The 18,790-nt window shown below is 50.0% G+C and overlaps 1 protein-coding gene across 1 annotated transcript in view; it reads right to left on the bottom strand.

The window, feature by feature from the left end:
* The window catches only part of Cacna1a (calcium voltage-gated channel subunit alpha1 A), a 252,884-nt gene that overhangs the window by 80,608 nt on the left and 153,486 nt on the right, over positions 1-18,790 (bottom strand). The window contains exons 11-19 of the mRNA XM_029557367.1: positions 17,408-17,617; positions 13,169-13,281; positions 11,197-11,309; positions 10,958-11,089; positions 10,626-10,698; positions 6,473-6,590; positions 6,284-6,351; positions 2,882-2,988; positions 3-340 (exon numbers count right to left, since the gene is read on the bottom strand). Of these exons, the coding sequence (XP_029413227.1) occupies positions 3-340; positions 2,882-2,988; positions 6,284-6,351; positions 6,473-6,590; positions 10,626-10,698; positions 10,958-11,089; positions 11,197-11,309; positions 13,169-13,281; positions 17,408-17,617 (1,272 nt within the window). The remainder of the gene's footprint in view (positions 1-2; positions 341-2,881; positions 2,989-6,283; positions 6,352-6,472; positions 6,591-10,625; positions 10,699-10,957; positions 11,090-11,196; positions 11,310-13,168; positions 13,282-17,407; positions 17,618-18,790) is intronic.

Raw genomic sequence — 18,790 nt, 5'->3', positions numbered from 1 at the left:
GCCAGGTGCGCGCTCGGGGCTGCCGGGCCAGGCGCGCCGGGCGTCGGGTTCGCGCCCGCGCTCCCGGGGCCGCAAGCTCGGTCGCAGCGCATCGGAAGCACGCTCGGCCGCCCGGCTCTTGTTAGTATTGTTGTTGCGGTTCTCCTGCGGGTCCACCACGAGCGGCCGGTCCAAGTGCGTCTTGACGTCCGGCCGCAACGGGCGCGCGTAGGGCGCGGGCCAGCGCTCCGCCGCATCCCCATACAGTGCTTCCCGGCTGGCCAGCAGGTTCTGCTTGCGCATCTCGCTGGTGCGCTGCTCCCACACCGACTTGGCTGGCTTCTGGTTCTTCTGCTCCTTCCTGCAAGGCCGAGGGCAGGAAGGCTGCAGCCGGGACCTGGGACTGGCTGGCGTGCAGGACCACCCGGCCCCGGGGACCCTGCCATGCTGAATGACCCTGACCCTAGGCATGGGGGCTAGGGGTTGGCCCACCTGCAGTATCACCTGCCCTCCAGGACCCCTCCCAGTTGGTGTCTCTTCCCGACTGGTGTCTCCTAAGATGCCTGCCATGTGAAATGACCCCCAAAGCTCTTGGGTTGGAAATTTGCTGTCCCATGTAGCCATGTGCAAAGGTGGGGCCTTCTGTAGGTGATTGGATCATGAGAGCTCTGACCCCATCAGTAGATTCTTTTAACTTTTTACTGTTTAAGTATGTATGATGTATGTATGTATTTGTGTCTGTACCTATGCCATAGCATGTGTGGAAGTGAGGATGGCTAGCTGCAGTTTGTTTCCCTTTCTTTGGGGACTGATTTCAGGTGGTCAGACTTGGCAGCAAGCTCCTTTACCAGCTGGGCCATCTTGCTGGACCTCCCTTTGTATTTTTTGGATCCCTAAGTAGCACAGCCTCCTGCCTCTGCTTCCCAGTGCTGGGAGGATAGGTGTGCTGTGGACAGATCCACTGAGGTGTTCATAACTGCATGAACTTCTGGAATGTGGAGGAAACTTTAGGACTTGGGTGCTACTTGGAGGAAGTTAGGTCATCAGGGGCCTACCTCTGAAGGGACACTGAGGACCTTGGCCCCTTCCTCCTCTTTCTACATCTCCAGCACCATGAAGTGAGCAACTTGTCTCCATCATGGGCTCCTGTCAAAATGCCCTGCTTCACAGAAGGCCAAAAGGCAATGGAGGATAGAGATGTGGCTCAGCAGTAGAGCAACAGCCTAGAATCCCCCAATGAGGGGCTTGGAATACAGCTCAGAAGTAGAGTTCTTGCCTAAAATCCCCCAGTGAAGGGCTCAGTGGTGGAGGGCTGGCTGACCATGTATATGTGAGCCCTTGAGTTCCATCTCCAGCGCCAGAAAAAATGAATGAATGAATGAATGAACAAATAAAATTTAAAAATGGCAGCACATGAAACTCGGGTGTGGCTTTGATGGCCTGAGTATCTTACTAGGTCCCAGTAATATCTGTGATCTGGAAGCAGTCTCTCTCCCCAATCCTCCAGATATCTATGATAAGGAAACAGTCTCCCTAAGCACCAGCAATGTCTGCATAACCCTTCTCTTTCAGGTCCTGGGCAGCCCAGGGTCCCAGGGAGCAGCCAGGGTAGCTGGTACATGCAGCAGGAGTCTTGGGCAGCCCTGGATGAAGCAGCCAGTTGGGCTGCTATGAGTGTCTTTGGGGTAGTGCTGATTCTATGGAACACTGCCCTGCACTGTGCCACTTCCCTTAGCTACCCAGTAAAGATCCGACTCAGAAGGTGGGAGTCTGTGAACCTCTCTTTGATGAAGATGGCTTCACTGTCACTGTCTCTTATCCACCAAGGAAACTTCTGTCCCAGTTTTAGAATCTGACTTGAATCTAGCTGTACCCACCACCCCACCCAGTTCTCATCCCTTTCACAGACCAGCCCAGGTTTGCACTCTGATCCCTCAAGGCCCAGCTAACCACCCTGGCTCTCACAGTCTGTTCTTCCAAGAATAGCCAGAGGGCACCTATGACCTGTGAGTATCTGAGTCTGGTCTTGACACTCCACTGCTCAAGAACCCAAGTTGCCTCTTACCTAACTTTAAGCACAAATCCTTGGAGCCAAAACCAAGTTCTCCTTGTGGCCCACAAGGCCTTGCCAATTCGGCATCACCTCGTGGCTTTCATCTCCCCTCGTGCATCATCCCCCTTGCCTATTTCAGCCATGCTGGCCTTCCATATTGCCAAAACATACTCCTAACTCAAGGCCTTTGTTCCTCCTCTTGTCTTTCCCTGTAGCTCCTCTTTCATTTCCTTGAAGTCTTGTCACCTTCTAGGTGACAAGTTTATTATTTTGAGACAGGGTCTCATTATATAGCCCTGGCTGGCCTTGAACCCCAGAGATCTACCTGCCTGAGTGCTGGGATCAACTGAGTGCACCACCAAGCCCAGCTCTAAAAAGCTTATTTACAGTCACAGTTCTCGGGTGAAGCTTAGTGGTGGAGCACTGTTTGTGCATGGTCCTGGGTTCCACCCCTAGCATTGCAAAATAACAAATACAACCAAGACACTTCACTCCTAGTACCCCCTCCAGTCCTCCCCACTTTGTTTTTCTCTGTGGTGCTAACTTTCTAATACATTATATACAGTTTACTTACTTGTCTCATTATTTATTATCTCTTTGGCCTGAACAGATATGCAAAAGTGGGGATCCTTCTCTTTGGCACTGATGCTGTTTTCCAGCAGTTATAACAGGATGGGGTACAGAGTAAGTGCTCATTAAACACTCACTGACTGAAAGTGGGTGAGAGGGCATAGATGCCTTTCTCTGAGGCTCAGCAATCAGGGGCTACCTCAGCCTTCCCTAGATCCTTGCCTGGGAGGGTTGGGAGGCTCAGGTGCCTGGAGTATCCAAGGCATGGGGGACACTTACACAGCTATGGACATGTTGGCTGCAGACAAGGGACTCACTTCCGCCACCTCCTTGGCTTTCTGTAGTGCCAGTTTCTGGTTGGCTGCCTCTTCCTCTTCTTGTTCATCCTAGAAGGCAAATGGGTTTCCTAGTCACAAGAGCAGGGCTGGGGGTGGGGGGCTTACTGCCCACCATGCTGCAGGCTGGGGCAAGATCTGAAGTACTAAGGAACACGCTTGGCCCAGATGCCTGGTAATCAGAAGCAAGACTGTGGTGAGAACGGGTGGTGAGGGGTACCACTGCCCCTTTATGTATAGGCTGGCTATCTAGCTCACGAACCCTGCTTTCCAAGTTCCCTCTTTGTCTCCCTCCTTCCCTCTCTCTCTCACCCTTCCATACCTCTTTGCTTTTCCCTTTCCCTTGCTCTCTCTTTCAGACAAGCTCTCAGTTTCACTCAGGACTGGAACTAGAGAGCTTCCTGTCAGTCTCACCAGTGCAGGGCATGCCTGACTCTCCTGCTTCTCTTTTGATATGGGGATGCAGCCTAAGGCTTTGGTGTGCTAGACCAGGGCTCAGTCACACCCCAGCCCCCTCAGCCACGCCCCAGCTCTGTGGATTTTCTTCTGTGCTTTTCCAGCTGTTTGAACCCTGAACTAGCTTGCTCAAAGCCCAGAGTCACCCCACTGGCTCCCAGAGGGCAAATGCATGATCTGTATTCTCAGTCCCACTGAGGGAAGAGGGTTACAGGGGCTTGCTCTCCTGTGGCCTAGATGGTGAACCCTTCAATTACATCATAGAAACACCATTGATGGAAAGGCAAAGAAAGAGAAAATAAGCAAAATTATGGATAGGAACAAACCCACCAAGAAGAGGAGCCATGATGTGGTTGCAGGGCAGCTGGCCCTCATCCCCCACAACTGTCAGGGACAAGGCAGCAGGACCCCCGCCCCCATACCATGCCTAGCATCTTTTAGAACCAGGTCCCTGGAACATCTGTCTTCTTCGGCAACACTGAAAACACAGGTGCCCAGGCTCCCTGGCAGCATCACAGACCCAGGGCTGTCTCCTAGAACATTTCAGCAGGCTCCCAGGTGTGTGTGAAGCACATTCAGGACTAAGCCACCAATGTGTCGTGGAGAAAAACCACAAGTTCAGACCCAAATGGCCTGAATGCAAATCCCAGCTCCTCCGTTTATTGTTATGCGACCTTGAACAAGCCCACGCTTCATCACGTGAATTGTCAATGCTCCCTCATCTCACTGTGCTTTTCCCCTTGGCATCAGCTTTGTCTAAGTAGCCGTGTGGTTTTACACATATATCTGCTTTCTGTCTGTCTCCCCAGCTTGAATCCCTGCTCCAGCAAGCTAGGGATTTTGTCTGTTGGTCACTGCTATGTACCTGGCTTCTAGGCCAGGGCTGTGTTCACAGTAAGTTCAATACATGCTTACTGGATGAAAGATGGTATCTATTAACTGGGGCTCAGAGAAAGTGCTTCCCCAGGCTTACTTGAGGATTCAAACTGTCCAAGAATGTGTGTGTGTGTGTGTGTGTGTGTGTGTCTTAATGAAGTGAATGAAGGGGAAGCCTGGGGTCTACAGGAAAATGATTGCCCTCACAGCAGAGGGAGCTGACCTGCCCCTCCCCCGCCCCCAATGCCTTACAGCACAGGGAGCTGGCCTGTCCCCCTCCTCATGCCTGTCCCCCATCCATCACAATATAGAGAGCTGGCCTGTCTGCCCTCCCCATGCCATCCTCCTGCACCTTGGATAAGCTCATGGCTGGATTGTCCTGTGGTAACATGTGCCAGCCTGCCATCACAACAGCCAACCTGCCTCGCTGTAGCCGAGCTCTCCGCCTCTGCCTGGGACAAGGGAGACTTATGCTTTTCTCCTGCTGGAGATGGGGTCAGGAATCTCTCCCTCCTGCCAGGGCAGCAGATGTAGGTTGGCAGCGCCTACTCTTAAGCATGTTCTGAGATGCTGGGGATGAGGCTGTAAAGCTGAGGTTGGGGAGGCTCTGGGGCAGGAGGACCCTCCATGCATTCCATGTTCTTTTAATTCCATGGAGCCAACTGTGACTGGCATGTGTTCCTGACACTACCTCTCAAATTGCACAGAAGTGCCCTCCATGATTCCTTCTGGGCAGATGCACCCATCCCTCCATATACCATCTGCCTGATTTCCTCTGTGCAGTAGACAACCTGTACAGCCATTCTTGGCAGTCGTTCCTTAAGCCACCCCCCCTCAGGGCACAAGCTGCATTGAAGAAAACTGTGTTGCATTCCTGTGCCTGTCTGAGTTGGACCTGACTCCATGGGCCCTGAGGTGCCCTAAGGGGTACATGGCACCAGTCTGCCCCAGCTGATTTCTTGGCACTGAAGATGAACCTGGGCTTTACCACACCCAGATGGCTTATCTCCCCGAATTTTCCCTGCCTCTTTTTCTTCCTCTTCCCTTTTCAGGGTTACATCGCTGCTTTCTCAGTTCCTGGTGTGTGGCAAAACACCTGTCCTCTCTGGGGCCTCAGTTTCCCCACCTGTGGTGTGGGGAGAACAGCAATTCCTGCTCTCTGGTTGCAGGAGCCTGGCGTAGAAGAGCAATTTATATTCTCCTGTGTTGTCATTTTGACTTGTTTTCCAAGAGATAGGGTAGCATAGGCTGATCTTCAACTTGCAATCCTCCTGCCTCTGCCTCCCAAGTGCTGAGATCACAGGCATGTGCCATCATGCCAGCTCCATAATGCTTTAAACAGTGGCTATCATTACCACACCATCTGGTACAAGAGACTTTCTGAATCTGTTTGCCTGTCCACAAAGGGCGCTTAGAGTAGTACCATATAGCTCTCTACTGCTGACTCTTGGAAAGCCAGCTTGAAGGCATTCTACTCAGGCAGCAGCTGAGTACATGATCACAGGTGGCATCTCACCATGTGCCCCCAGCTCCATCTCTGTCCTCCCAGGTGGCTGACCTATACGTGTCCTATCTCTTGCCTGTGGTGGCTTGCAAATATCCCCTGGCAGGTTCCATATAGCTAAAGGGAGGACGAGGTGGGAGGTACTTCCTGGCTACCATGCTCTGAGTCCCATGAAGCCAGAGTATAAGCCAGCCCCCTATCTCAGCTCCAACTGTGCCCGGGTCCCTGTCAAGCCACTCCTTGCCCCATCCCCCTGGGTGGTGACAGTGTTCACTAGCCCTGGGGTGCTTTATTCCCGGACCCTTGGGTGCAGGTGTGCCTGGTGGCCACCTTGCTGCTGTCCCCTCCCCCTTCTGGGCTGTCTACTAGCTTGATGGTTCCGGGAGGGTGGTGCTTCTATTTGCAGTAAGAGCTCTGACCCCGTCCTGATGTCCCTTTGATACTTGCTGTCATGATCTGCCATGAGCAGGTGATAACTATGCCTGGGGAACGGGTGATCCCACCTCCTACCTTGGTGAGCTCCTGGGCGTTGGCCAGGTTGTCCACTGCGATAGCCAAGAACACATTCAGTAGGGTGTCTGCACACCAAGTCAAGGGGAGCAGCTGGTGAGAGCAGAGCCTGGCTCCTGGCATCAGGGTCCCCTCCTGCTCCACCCACACCCCAACCTGACCCTGTCCTCCCTCCGCTATGAAGGATACAGTTCCCAAAGAGGGTGAGTACGATGAAGTAGATAGAGAACACCATACCACCCTGCACGCCCCCCTGAGACTTGATCCCGTCGTACATGACCTCGTTCCAGTCCTCACCTGTCAGGATCTGAAAGACAGGGACAGATATATAGCCAACCCCTCTCTCGGCTGTAGGCTCCTCTAAACCACAGCTGAAGTCAGTTCCACCAGCCTGTCCCCAGCCTAGGTCTTCACCAACCCCATCTGAGTCCCATCCCCATGACTGGAGGTGTTCAGCTTGGCCTCAAGGAATAGGGGATGCCAGTGTTGCAGGCCTTGCTGTAATCCTATCTTCCCTGATGTGACATGAAGGTTTTATGTGGGCTGAATGGGTCCCTTCAAGTTCCTAGGTTAAACCAATGGATTGGTATTTGACAGCTTGACAAGACCCTGTCTTAAACAATACAAAAACTCTTAAATGGAAGGGGACACTGGGATGTAGCTCAATGGTAACTTGATTAGCTTGCACAAGGCCCTAGGTTCAAAACACAGAGGGGGGAGGAAAAGAGGGAGGGCGAGATGGAGGGAGAGAGGGGGAGGGAGAGAAGAAAGAAGGGGGGAGAGAGAGCAGAAGTTTTTGTTTGCTTGCTTTGTTTTCTTTTCTTTCTTTTTTTTTTTGAAACAGGGTTTTACTCTGAAACCCTGAATGCCCTTAAACTTCCTCTCTGGGTTGGTATTTGAAGTGGAATCTTTGTGAAGTAACTGGGGTGACATGGGGTCATGGGTATGGAGCCTTTAGAATGTGGAGTTCCTGCCAGTATAAGAGAGAAAATGCTGGAGGTACAGCTCAGTAGTAGAGCACTTGCTGGCATGAAGCCCTGGGTTCCATCCTAGCACTACCCACATAACTTCTGTGAAGTAGTGCAAGTCTGTCATCTTAGCACCGGGAAAGCAAGAAGATTAGGAGTTCAAGTTTAGCCTTGGTTATATAGTGAGTTTGAGGCTAGCTGGGGCTAGATGAAACCATGTCACAAAAACTACACAAAGGGTAACTTGTGGAGCAAGATTGTACTATGGACAGTAGGAACTCAGTCCTCTCCTGGGGGAGTGACCTCAACTGGAGCTGGTTATCTACCACTGCACTATCCCTACATACAACCATTAAGCATCTTTTCAAAAAAGGGGCTTTTTTCTTTTTTTTTGATTTATATTTAATTTCATGTGTGTATGTCTGTGTGTGGCCATGTTCACATATATGCCAGTATCCTCAGATGGCAGATGTGTTGGAGCCCCTGGAGCTGGAGTTACAGGCAGTTGTGAACTGCCTGATGTGGGTGCTGGGAACTGAACTCGGGTCCTCTGGAAGAGCAGTACATGCTCTTAACTGTGAGTCGTGTCTCCAGCTCCATTTTTTTTCCTTTTTTTGAGAGTCTCCCTAGCCCAAAGTAGTTTCAAACTTGCATCAATCCTCCTGCCTCACCCTCCTGACTGCTGGGATTACAGGCATGATCCACCACACTTGGCTACTGTGCCTTTAAATTTTTAAAAAATTTATACTTATTTAATTTAACGTATACACACACACACACACACACACACACACGCACACGCACACGCACATGCCATGGCAAGAGTGTAGAAGTCAGAGGACAATTTGTAGGGTTGGTTCTCTCCTACCATCCTTGCGGGTCCCAGGATAGAATTCAGTATGTCAGCCTTGGCAGCAAGTGTCCTCACCTGCTGAGCCCTCTCATCCTGGCCCGTATGTCTTTTAAAAAGGAAAAAAAAAAAAAAAAACCCAACTTCCTTCCTTCCATCCATATTCCCTGGAGGATGAAAGAAATGGGAAAGAACTCTAGAATGATCCTGTGCTGTGGCTGGGCTTCTCAGCCTGGCACTGCTGGTGTGTGTGTATGGCGGGGGCGGGCCGGGGGAGTGGTCATCCCCTGGAGTAGGGCATCCTGTACCCTGTGGGGTGTTGAGCATTCCTGGCCTCTGCCTACCAGATGCCAGTATCACAGTCACACTCTCCTTCCAGCTGTGACCACCAACAGTATCTGTAGACAATATTATGTGTCCTTGGGGTGGGGAGACTGGATCCCCCTTGAAGCTAATGACATGTGGGCCATGCTTGGTCCTGTCAATCATCCCTTCTGGGGTTCAGGGCTGCTTCACCAATGTTCTCTGAGCCTGTCTAGGGGTCTTATTTAGACACTGTCTCCCCAGAAGGATGGACAGATGTTATATTTTCTATACACTCTCTGTCTCCCGCAAGGAAACAATAAATTGGAAAGTTTCTGGAGCGTCCAGACTACAAGGGTAGTCTCCTTGCCTAGACTAGACTAGAGTGACTCCATTTTTAGAGGCTGCTGTATTAATCATTCTTTTCCCCTTTTTGTTTTATGTTTGGGACTGTGTAGCCCAGCCTGGCCTAGAACTGGAGATTTTCCTGACTCGTGGGACCTGTAAAGGTGTATACCACCACCTAGGTTCGTTCTCTGCCCGCCCCCCACCGAAACAATGTCTTAATGTAGCACAGGCTGACCCCAAAGTTACTATATACTGAGGATGACCTTGAACTCCTGATCCTCCTGCTCCATCTTGGAGTGCTGGGATGTCTAGCCACCTGCTCTATTCTGATGCACATATAGTTGGTGCCCTGCAGACTCTAGGGGACAGCCTTTCCCTAAGGAAGCCAATTCCTAGAGGTAGTCAATATGAGTCACTGGCTGTAAACCAGCCAGTGCTGTGTCCTGCCGCTTCACCAGGGTTTCTCCTTCCAGCCTGTGGGCTCCCATCACACAGGAAGATAAATACTGTGCATCCAGAGCTTGTGGAAGTAATCTAAACTGGTCTACCTCTTCTTTCCCAAGAGAGCCACAATCAAGACTCCTGTCCACATTTGCCTCTTCGGCATCACGAGTGCTCCCAGAGCCTTCCCATGTGGCCCTGTGTGACATCCTATATTCTTGGGACATGCAAGTGAGAGCTAGCTATTCTCCCCCCAGCCCCCGTGTGTGTGTGTGTGTGTGTGTGTGTGTGTGTGTGTCTGTGTGTGTCTGTGTGTGTGTGGTGTGTGGCACATGTCTGTGAGTGTGCAGGCAATGTGTACTTGCATACGCAACATGTGAAGGCCAGAGGAGAACGCTGCATGTCTTCCTTTATAGGGCTCTGCCTTATCCCCTTGAGATGGGGTCTCTCACTAACCCTGAAGTTTACTGCTTTGCATCACTGTCTCCAATCCCCAAGGCTGCGGTTACAGGCATACATAGCTATGCCAAGTTTTTTATGTGGGTCCCCACCACCAATGCTCTTACTCACTGAACCAGCTCCTTAGCTTATCTTTGCAGCAACACTTATCTCTTGATCTCTTGGTCTCATTCTATTTGACTGTTAATAAAACCCATGTTCTACTTTAGCACTGTGTATATGTATATATGTGTATATATGTGTATATGTGTGTATATGGGTGTGTGTGCATGGCATGTGTGTGCTGGATAGCTTCAGTTGTCAACTTGACACATCTGGGAAGAAAGAACATCAGCTGGGCCAGTGCCTCTGTTGAACTGTCCTGTGAGACTGTCTGTGAGGTATTTTCTTGATGGCTGAGTGATGTAGGAGGGCCAGTGCACTGTAGGTGGTGCCACCTCATGGCATGTGGTCCTGGTTGTATAGGCAAGCAGGCTGAGCACAGGCCAGAGAAGCAAGCCAGTAAGCAGTATTGCTCTGTGATCTGTGCTTCAGTTCCTGCCTCTAGGTTCCTGCCCCAAGTGCCTGCCCTAGCTCCCCTCAATGATAAACTGTGATAGGGATGTGTAAGCCAAATAAACCATTTCCTTTCCAGGTTGGTTTTGGTCAGAGTGTTTTATCACAGATACAGAAAGCTAAAAAGAACAATGTGTGTATGTACTGTATGTGCTTGTGTGTATGTTTGTGCTGGGGCTGGAACCATGGAACCTACATGCTAGGCTCTATCACTGAGCAACATATCCAGTAATAATAAAACCAGTATTCTAAAACAGTGGGGAAAGGGGGAAGAAAGCTAGAGAAGGAATTCACAGAGGCTCCTGGGATGCTAAGCAGACCCTACGGTTGGACACCAGCGGGCAGGCAGGCCCTTCGGTCCTCCCCTAGAAGTCTTGGATTCTGGCATTGCAGCATCATGGGTTTGGGAAGTTCATACCTGAAACACGGTCATTATTGCTGCTGGGAAAGTGTCAAAGTTAGTGGGAGGAGTTCCTTCATCAAAATTGAACCTGTGAATGGCAAGGACATTTCACATTAGTCACCCTACCTGCCACTGAGGGCTTGATTCAGCACCTAGTTTCCATGGTGACACCTGTATCATCTTTGTTACCCAGGAAGATACCATGCATGGTACCCAGGGGCCTGCCACCCTGGATGACCACAGTGGGCCTGAAGAGGGCAAAGCCAAGTGATGGAGGTCAGTATGGGTTGGTAGAGGCTGAGTGGGGGGTCCTGAGTAAGAAGTCAAACATCTCACAGAGTACTTACTGGCCACCAAACAGCTGCATTCCCAAGAGGGCGAAGACGACAATGAACAGGAAGAGGAGGAACAACAAACTTATGATAGACTTCATGGAGTTGAGAAGAGAGACAACCAAGTTTCGGAGAGACGCCCAGTACCTGCCGATAGAGGCCAGGCAAGGAGTCAGGCCGTGGGTGAGCAGGTTGGGCAGACCGTCCTCCTTCCTCGCCCTTGCCCGGACACTTAAGGAACCTCAGAGACTTACTTTGTGACTTTGAAAATACGCAATAACCTGAGAGCTCGTAACACGCTGATTCCAAAAGATGTGCCAGGTTTTATGACAGCCCATATGACTTCAAAGATGCTCCCGATGATGACCTGGAACAGGGAACTCAGTCTCAAGGTCAAGGTCAGAGGGGGCCCCAGAGTTTACACACCCTTCCAGAGTGTGAACCACATAGGATGGAAACCCTGCTCAGGTTTAGTACCCTAGAGGATGGGAGGGTCATATCTGGAAGGTCCTTATGGGCTTGTGTTTTGAGGGACAATCCTCAGCTTAGGCTGCTTACTGGAAGGCTGTGGAGCCTTTAAGATGTGGAGCCTGGATGGAAGCAGTAGGTCACTAGGGGCACTGGCATACTTCCCCATTTTGAGCTCTGAAAGGGGAGGTCAAAATAACTTCTCTCCTTTTGTTTCTGCCAGGTATTTTGTCACAGTGACTAACAGTCTAACATTCATCTTTTCTCCCCTCTTTTTTATTTATGAAAAGCTCACACATGCCTGTCATCCCAGCACTTGGGAGGCTGATGCAGGAGGATCACTGAGAGTTGAAGGCCAGCCTGGGCTACAGAGAGTGACACTATCTCAAAAATTAAACCAACCAAATAAAATAAAGCAACAAAAACAAAAACTCATCCAGTGTGTGCACGCACGCACACACACACACACACACGCACGCACACACACACACACGTGCACACACACACACACACACTTCAAGTGAAATTCATGCGATACAAAATTAACCTTTTTAGGATACAGCTCAGTGTCACTCATGGAGCTATCATCTAGCCAACCCCAGATCAACTGCAGTCTTCGAGGAGCCCCACCCGTCAGCAGTCCCGTCCCTTCCTGACCCCAAGTGCTGGTGCTCCATCATCTGCTTCATGTCTGTGGAGTTAGGAATTAGGCAATCTACAACTTTTGGGGTCTGCTCTCCTTCAAGGTTCTCTCTTAGTCTCTCGCTCTCAATTTATATTTCTTTACTTATTACAAAATTTTATTTTATTATTTATGGGGTAAATATTTATAATATTTATTATGTGAGTATGGGGTGTGTGTGAGCATGGGTGTGGGTTTGTGCATATGTATGAATATGTATGTGACTGTGTGCGTGCATGCGTGCGTGTATGCCACAGCCTGCCTAAGGACCTGCCTAGAGGACAACCTGTAGGAGTCAGTTTTCTCCTTCCATCATATAGGTCCTGGGGATTGAACTCAGGTTGTCCAGCTTAGCAGCAAATGTCTTTACCTGCTAGCCATCTTGTTGACCCAAGATATTCTTTTTTTAAATAGAGTCTCGCCGGGCGTGGTGGCGCACACCTTTAATTCGAGCACTCAGGAGGCAGAGGCCAGCAGATCTCTGTGAGTTCAAGGCCAGCCTGGTCTACATAGTGAGTTCCAGGACAGCTGGGACTACAGGGAGACCCTGTCTCAAAAAGACCAAAAAAAAAATAGTTTCATGTAGCCCAGGTTGGCCTTGGACTCACTATGTAGCTTAAGCTAAGTCTACCCCAGGCTGGAATTGAACCCCTGATCCTACCTTGTAAATGTTGGGATTAAAGGTGTGTGCCACCATGTCTGGCTTTGATTAAAAAAAAAAATGAAATCAGCTTCATTCTGAAAATGCTCATGGTGGATTGCTGGGTCCTCTACCTCTGCTTTCCAAAGAGGGCCTAACGTGTCCCCACCCGTGCAGTGGCTGGGCATCCCGGGCGAACCACTCCTTCCTCCTCTGTACCAAGACTGGTCTCTCACATCCAGGGGTTACCTTATCTTCCCATGGCCCTCCCTTATTTGAGACAGGGTCTCACTAGGTAGTCCAGGCTACCCTTGAACTCACAATCCTGCCTCAGATTCCCAGGTGCTGGGGCTCCCTCTATGACTAGATGAAGTCTCCAAGTATGGGCTATTGCCAGCAGAGCCACCATGGAGGCCTGAGAAGCTGCAGTACTTACCCCACAGTCAAAGCAGTTGAAGGAGGAGTGGAAATAAGGCCGTGTCCCAAGCCCGTACATTTTTATAAACATTTCGGACATAAAGAGTCCTAAGAAAATGAATTCTGCATAGTCTGGAAGAAGAAGGAAGAAGTTGAAGTCAGGCTGGCTATGGGGAGATGAATCCAGCTGCGGAGAGATGAGGCTGGCCATGGGAAGATGAAGCCAGCTGTGGGGAGTCCCATGTCTGGCCTGGCAAGCTGGGAGAGGCAATTCTCTGCAAATTGTGGCCAAAAGCCATAAAAGGCTTCCTTTTCACGGGCCTCTGTTTCTCTTCTGTGAAAGAAGACTGCCATTTGTCTTCTGCCTTAAAACTAACCAACAAACCAACTAACTTTAGGTCAGTCTTAATACGAATGAGAAAGTCTAGTGGGCACTAATCACATAGTTTTTACCCCGGCTTGATGAGGAAAGCTAGGTGTAGAATACGGTGATAGACCTGGCTTTGTGTTGACTGATGGATCTTTGTGTAGCTTATTACATTTAGTAAGTGACTAACTGGGTTGTGGGTGTGACTAAGTGTAGAATACCTACCTCAAATTCAACAGTAAGACTAGAATCCACCAATGAAGGGTTGAGAGTGTGGCTCTGTGGTAGAGCCCCTGCCTAGAATCCTGCAGTGAGGGACTGAGGTGTGGCTTAGTAGTGGAGCAACTACCTAGAATCCCCTAGTGAGGGGCTGGGGTATGGTTCAGCAGTGGAGCATCTGTCTAACATGCATAAACTCTGGGTTTCATCCCAGCACTGCAAACAAACAAACAAACAAACAAACAAACAAACAAACAAACAAAATGTGTAAAAGTCATCACCTAAAAGACAGAAAGGGTTTCTGGGCAAAAGGAAATGTAAAAAAGGAAAGATAGAGAGTAACTTCCATGAACTTCATAATTATGGCTCCATCACTAACTGTTGGAAGGTTGCCAAGATTTGAATGTGCGTGTTCCTCTCCAAAAATCCCAATGGAAACAGCATTCCCAAGGGTGTAATAACAGTGTCACAGTGGTGTAATAAGTACAAAGAGGTGCCAGGGCCCAGAGCCCCTAACAGCACTAGAGGCACCTATAAAAGAGTTTGATGCAGGGGGTTCACCTTCTGCCCTCCTGTAAGTTTCTTCTTCTAGATGATGTAGCATTTAGCGCTCATGGCAGACAGTAGCTTTCCATCAGACAACCAAACCTGTCACATACTGCACTTAGACCCCTCCCTCCACCCTCTGCGGCCTCCAGGGATGTGAGAAAAGAAATGTCTGTTCTTACTAAATCACCCACCGTCAGGTGTTTTATTATAGTAGCATAGATGGGCTAAGATGGGTCAAGAGCCCTAGCCTGGTCTTGCTTTAAAGAGATGGCTTGAACTGATTGTCAAAAGCCTTCAAACTAATTTCTCTTCAAAATTTCCTCTTGTTTGTAGGATCTTCTAGTTTCTGAAGGAAACTCTGGGTCTCTAGCATTGAACTTGTCAAGAAAGGAAATCTGTCTACAGTATCTAATACATCTGAGACCCAGCAGGGGTGACTCTGGGAGGACAGAGGCCTCTGAGACGCTTGCTTCCTGGTTACCATGGAAATAAGGGAGCTCATCACACACAAGACCCCCATTGGAAGGTCTGGGAGAGTCCTCAGGACCATTCGACTGAACCTCCACCCAAGTACAGACAAAGACCCTGAGCTTTGGAGACCCCAGCACAGCTCACTGATCAGGCATGCTCTTTGTTGACACATGTACATCTCTGAAGCTGAGCTGCATCTCAGACTCAGAACACCCAGGTTTAGACAGCCACCTTGCTTCTTTCTTTGTGTTATATACAGAATGCCTTAGAATTGTAGACCTCTTTAATCAATAGACAATGGTCAGGACTTGCCCAAGTGAGTTATAGTGAGTTAGGGGCAGAATAAGCACTGAAAATTTAAGGTTGTCACATGGCTAGGGTAAGGACTCTGTCATCAGCCATAGGTTGGACTTTGGAGCCCACATGCCTGGGTTCAAATCCTGGCTTCATCCCTTACAAGCTATGTGACCCACGAAAAGTTGCTTGAAAACAGAGCTAACTAAAAGATGTCTATAGACAAAAAGGCCTCCAGGTAGGAAGTCCCAATCCTGTTTCCTAAACCAGGACACACTGAAGGTGATTCGTGGAGAGAAAATAGGAGATTAAAAATAGTCTTTGAGAAGAGGTCATGACAAGAGTTCTCATTTACATGGCTCCAGGGGGACCAAATGCAATTATGTAGCTTGGAAGCAGGTCAGGAGGCTCAGAAGAATGGTCTCCTTGGAGTGTCCTGGGGGGTCAGCCAACAGGAGTGGGGACCACAGCCTTACAAGTAGACACTCTTGGACAAGAATCTAGGGCCTTTCTAGGTCAAAGACTTGACTGAGAGGGCAGTCAGAAAAGGCAACAGCTTCAGGAGCAGGAGGCAGTAGTCCAATAGGATTTGAGTAATTCTCACTCGGGGACCTAATGGGAAATTGTGGTGATCCACCTGCCCCCTCACTAACCATGCTCTCTTTGGCTGATTCCTCACAGCTCATTATTTTTAGTTCTGGTCAGAGGCTCCAGCCTTTCAGAGCTTCTCACCACCAACTGGCTGCAGTTATGCTATCTCATGCAAACCCTGGAACCGGGGAAGAGGCCCAGAGGACAAAGCCTTGAGGGTGCTGGAATCTACTGAGAAAGCATGATGCTCTCGTATTTGTTAGAAGGGTATTCTAGAAATGAGTGCCCAGACAGAAGGAAGGCAAAACCAGCACAAAGGGGAAAGACAGAAATAGAAGTTTGAGTGAAGAAGGGAGTCGGAGTCAGAAGTGAAAAGGCTGTGGTGTGGCTCAGTAGCAGAGCCCCTACCTAGAATCCCCCAGTGAGGGGCTGGGACATGGTGAATGGTAGACACTAGAACCCCCCAGTCAGGGTGGTAAACTGGGTAGACACCAGCCTAGAATCCCCCAGTCCCCCCAGTCAGGGTGGTAAACTGGGTAGACACCAGCCTAGAATCCCCCAGTCCCCCCAGTCAGGGTGGTAAACTGGGTAGACACCAGCCTAGAATCCCCCAGTCCCCCCAGTCAGGGTGGTAAACTGGGTAGACACCAGCCTAGAATCCCCCAGTGAGGGGCTGGCACGTGGTGAATGGTAGACACTAGCCCAGACTTCCCCAGTAAGAGCTGGTGGCATGGCTCAGTGGTTGAGTGCCTGCCCAGCATTTGTAAAACCTTGGGATCTATCCCCAGCACCAGGGGGGAAAAAAAGACAAAACAGGGGCAGTGTGAAGGGTATACCTGTTTATAAGGCTGCCATCTTTTCAGTGCACATTACATTATATTACAGGACATTCTGAGCAGTACTTTGGAGTACTTTGGGGGCCAAACATGTGCTACTATCCATGTGTGTCTCTCCTGTGGCCTCTGTGTTTGTTTCTTCCATCCCCACTTCAGCATCCCTGTCTCTCTTAGAAGCATTAAATAGCCTGACTTCCAATGTCACACTCAGTCCTGTGACGAGGATGGGCTGGGCTGAGGCTGGATATGTCTCTCTCAAGGGTTGCGGCAGCTGGTGTGATGGAAGACTGGACTGGAGTGCGGGCAGTGGGAGCTGGTGTGGGGCCTGGTGAAGAGTGCCAGACCACTGCAGATGTGTTCTCTCCCTCTCTCTCTCTCTCTCTCTCCCTCCCTCCCTCCCTCCCTCCCTCCCTCCATGCATGCCATGGCATATCTGTGGAGGTCTGAGGACAGCTTTCACAAGTCTGTTCTCTTTCCACCTTGTGAGCTCCAGAGACCAAACTCAGGTCATTAGGCTTAGCAGTAAGCGCCTTTACTGACTGAGCCATCTCACCAGCTCCTGTCTTCCTCTCTCTTCTTGTATCCCTATCTGCCTGTTTCTGCTTCCTGGCTTCAAGTGTGATTGATCATTGGTCCAGTATGCCCTCCCACAACTGCCACTGCACTTACCTTGAAGTTCTCCCCAGAGCTAAGCAGATGCAGGGGTCGTGCCCTTGAATCTAAAAAACTATGAGCTAAAGAACCCTTTTGTCTTTGCATCCTCAGCTGCCTCAGGTCAATCACTACAGCAACACCAATCTGACTACTTACGTTCACTGTGGTAGCAACTTTATAGCCTCTGGCTAGAGGCAGGGGCAGTTCTGTGAGTACTAAGGGAGGAACAGAAGCCAGTAGCAGGCTGGGGAGGCAGTGGGCTGGGAATAGTACTCACAGAGGAAGTCTGAGAGCCACTCGGGCTGGTTGTAGTGGACAATGGCGACACACAGCGTGTTGAGAGCGACCAGACTGAGCACGGTCCAGTAGAAGGCCTGAGTTTTGACCATTCGGCGGATGTAGAAGCGCATCCTCCTCTCCTTTTTGTGAAAAAAGGTTGAGTTCTCCAGCTTGGCACTTTTAATGCTGGCTCGGGCGAAGGGAGACCCTGTCAGAGAAAAGACAGAGAGGTAAGACTGGAACAATTCTCAGGGAGAAAACAGACTGACAGGCAGCCCAGGTAAAAATCGGGCCATGGGGGAGATCCACCTGTCTCCCCAGCAAGACCTCTGGCCTGAGGCAACTGCCTGGCTTGGCAGGTAGAACTTTGTCCCTGAAAGTCAAGAAGTCTAAGTCAACAAGAAGAGTTTAGGATAATGGGGAGGCTAATGGCCCTGTGACCACAGTCAATGGTCCCCCACTCCTGACCATGGCTCACACTTCAGGGTTCACAGTAGAGGGCAAGACGGGGTAAAGCCTCTGGTCTGGGGCTGGCAGGTCTCCTGGCATGCTCTGAAGATCTCCAGGATGAGGCGATAGAAGCCGGGTCTCCTTGGGTATTTCTGAGTGGCCGGTGTGGACCTCCCACTTGTGGTGATGTGTGTGTGAACAAAAGCTTTGACGTTTTGGAGCACAGAGCACTGGGTTTTCAGATTATGGATGTTCTACCTGGGGTCACTGGGAAATGTTCATGGGGTGTCACTCCATTAGGCACCAAGGTGGGGACAAGAGAGTGGCAGAGTTTCTACCCGTGTGAAAGCTGCCATCCAACAGTGAGAACAGACATGAAACAGAGACTTGGGCTAGGGGATGGCTCAGTCAGGAATGCGCTTGTCTTGCAAGCACATGACCCAAGTTCAACCCCAAGAACCTAGGTAAAAATGAAGTATTGGAGCACACTTGCAGCCCCAATGCCAGGGAGGGAGAGACAGGAGACCCCCGGGAGCTTGTTGGCCAGCAGTCTAGCCTAACTGAAGAGTTCCAGGACAGTGAGAGATTCTGCCTCAAAGGAGGTGGACAGGTGTCCTCTGGCCTTCATATGCATATACACACACATGTACCCACACAGACAGGAACATATGAGTGACAGAGCAAGACACTCAATGTTCTTCTCTGGGTTCCACACCGGGGCATGGGTACACACACTGTGTACACACACAGACCACACACACATATACCATACACATATGGGGGCACACCCCATGCACACACATGTATGCATGTGCCACACACATCAGACATTAAAAAAAAAACTGAAATGGAATTTTTAGTGGAAACTTCCACTCACAGTGGTTCAAATCATTTTTTACTTTATATTACTTTATATTCTATATTTATATTC

Source organism: Nannospalax galili, unplaced genomic scaffold (genome assembly GCF_000622305.1).
Source record: "Nannospalax galili isolate Female #2095 unplaced genomic scaffold, S.galili_v1.0 scaffold47, whole genome shotgun sequence".
In the NCBI taxonomy this organism is placed as follows: Eukaryota; Metazoa; Chordata; class Mammalia; order Rodentia; family Spalacidae; genus Nannospalax; species Nannospalax galili.
Note: the sequence above shows the minus strand (reverse complement) of the source record. Positions and strands in the feature narration are given on the sequence as shown.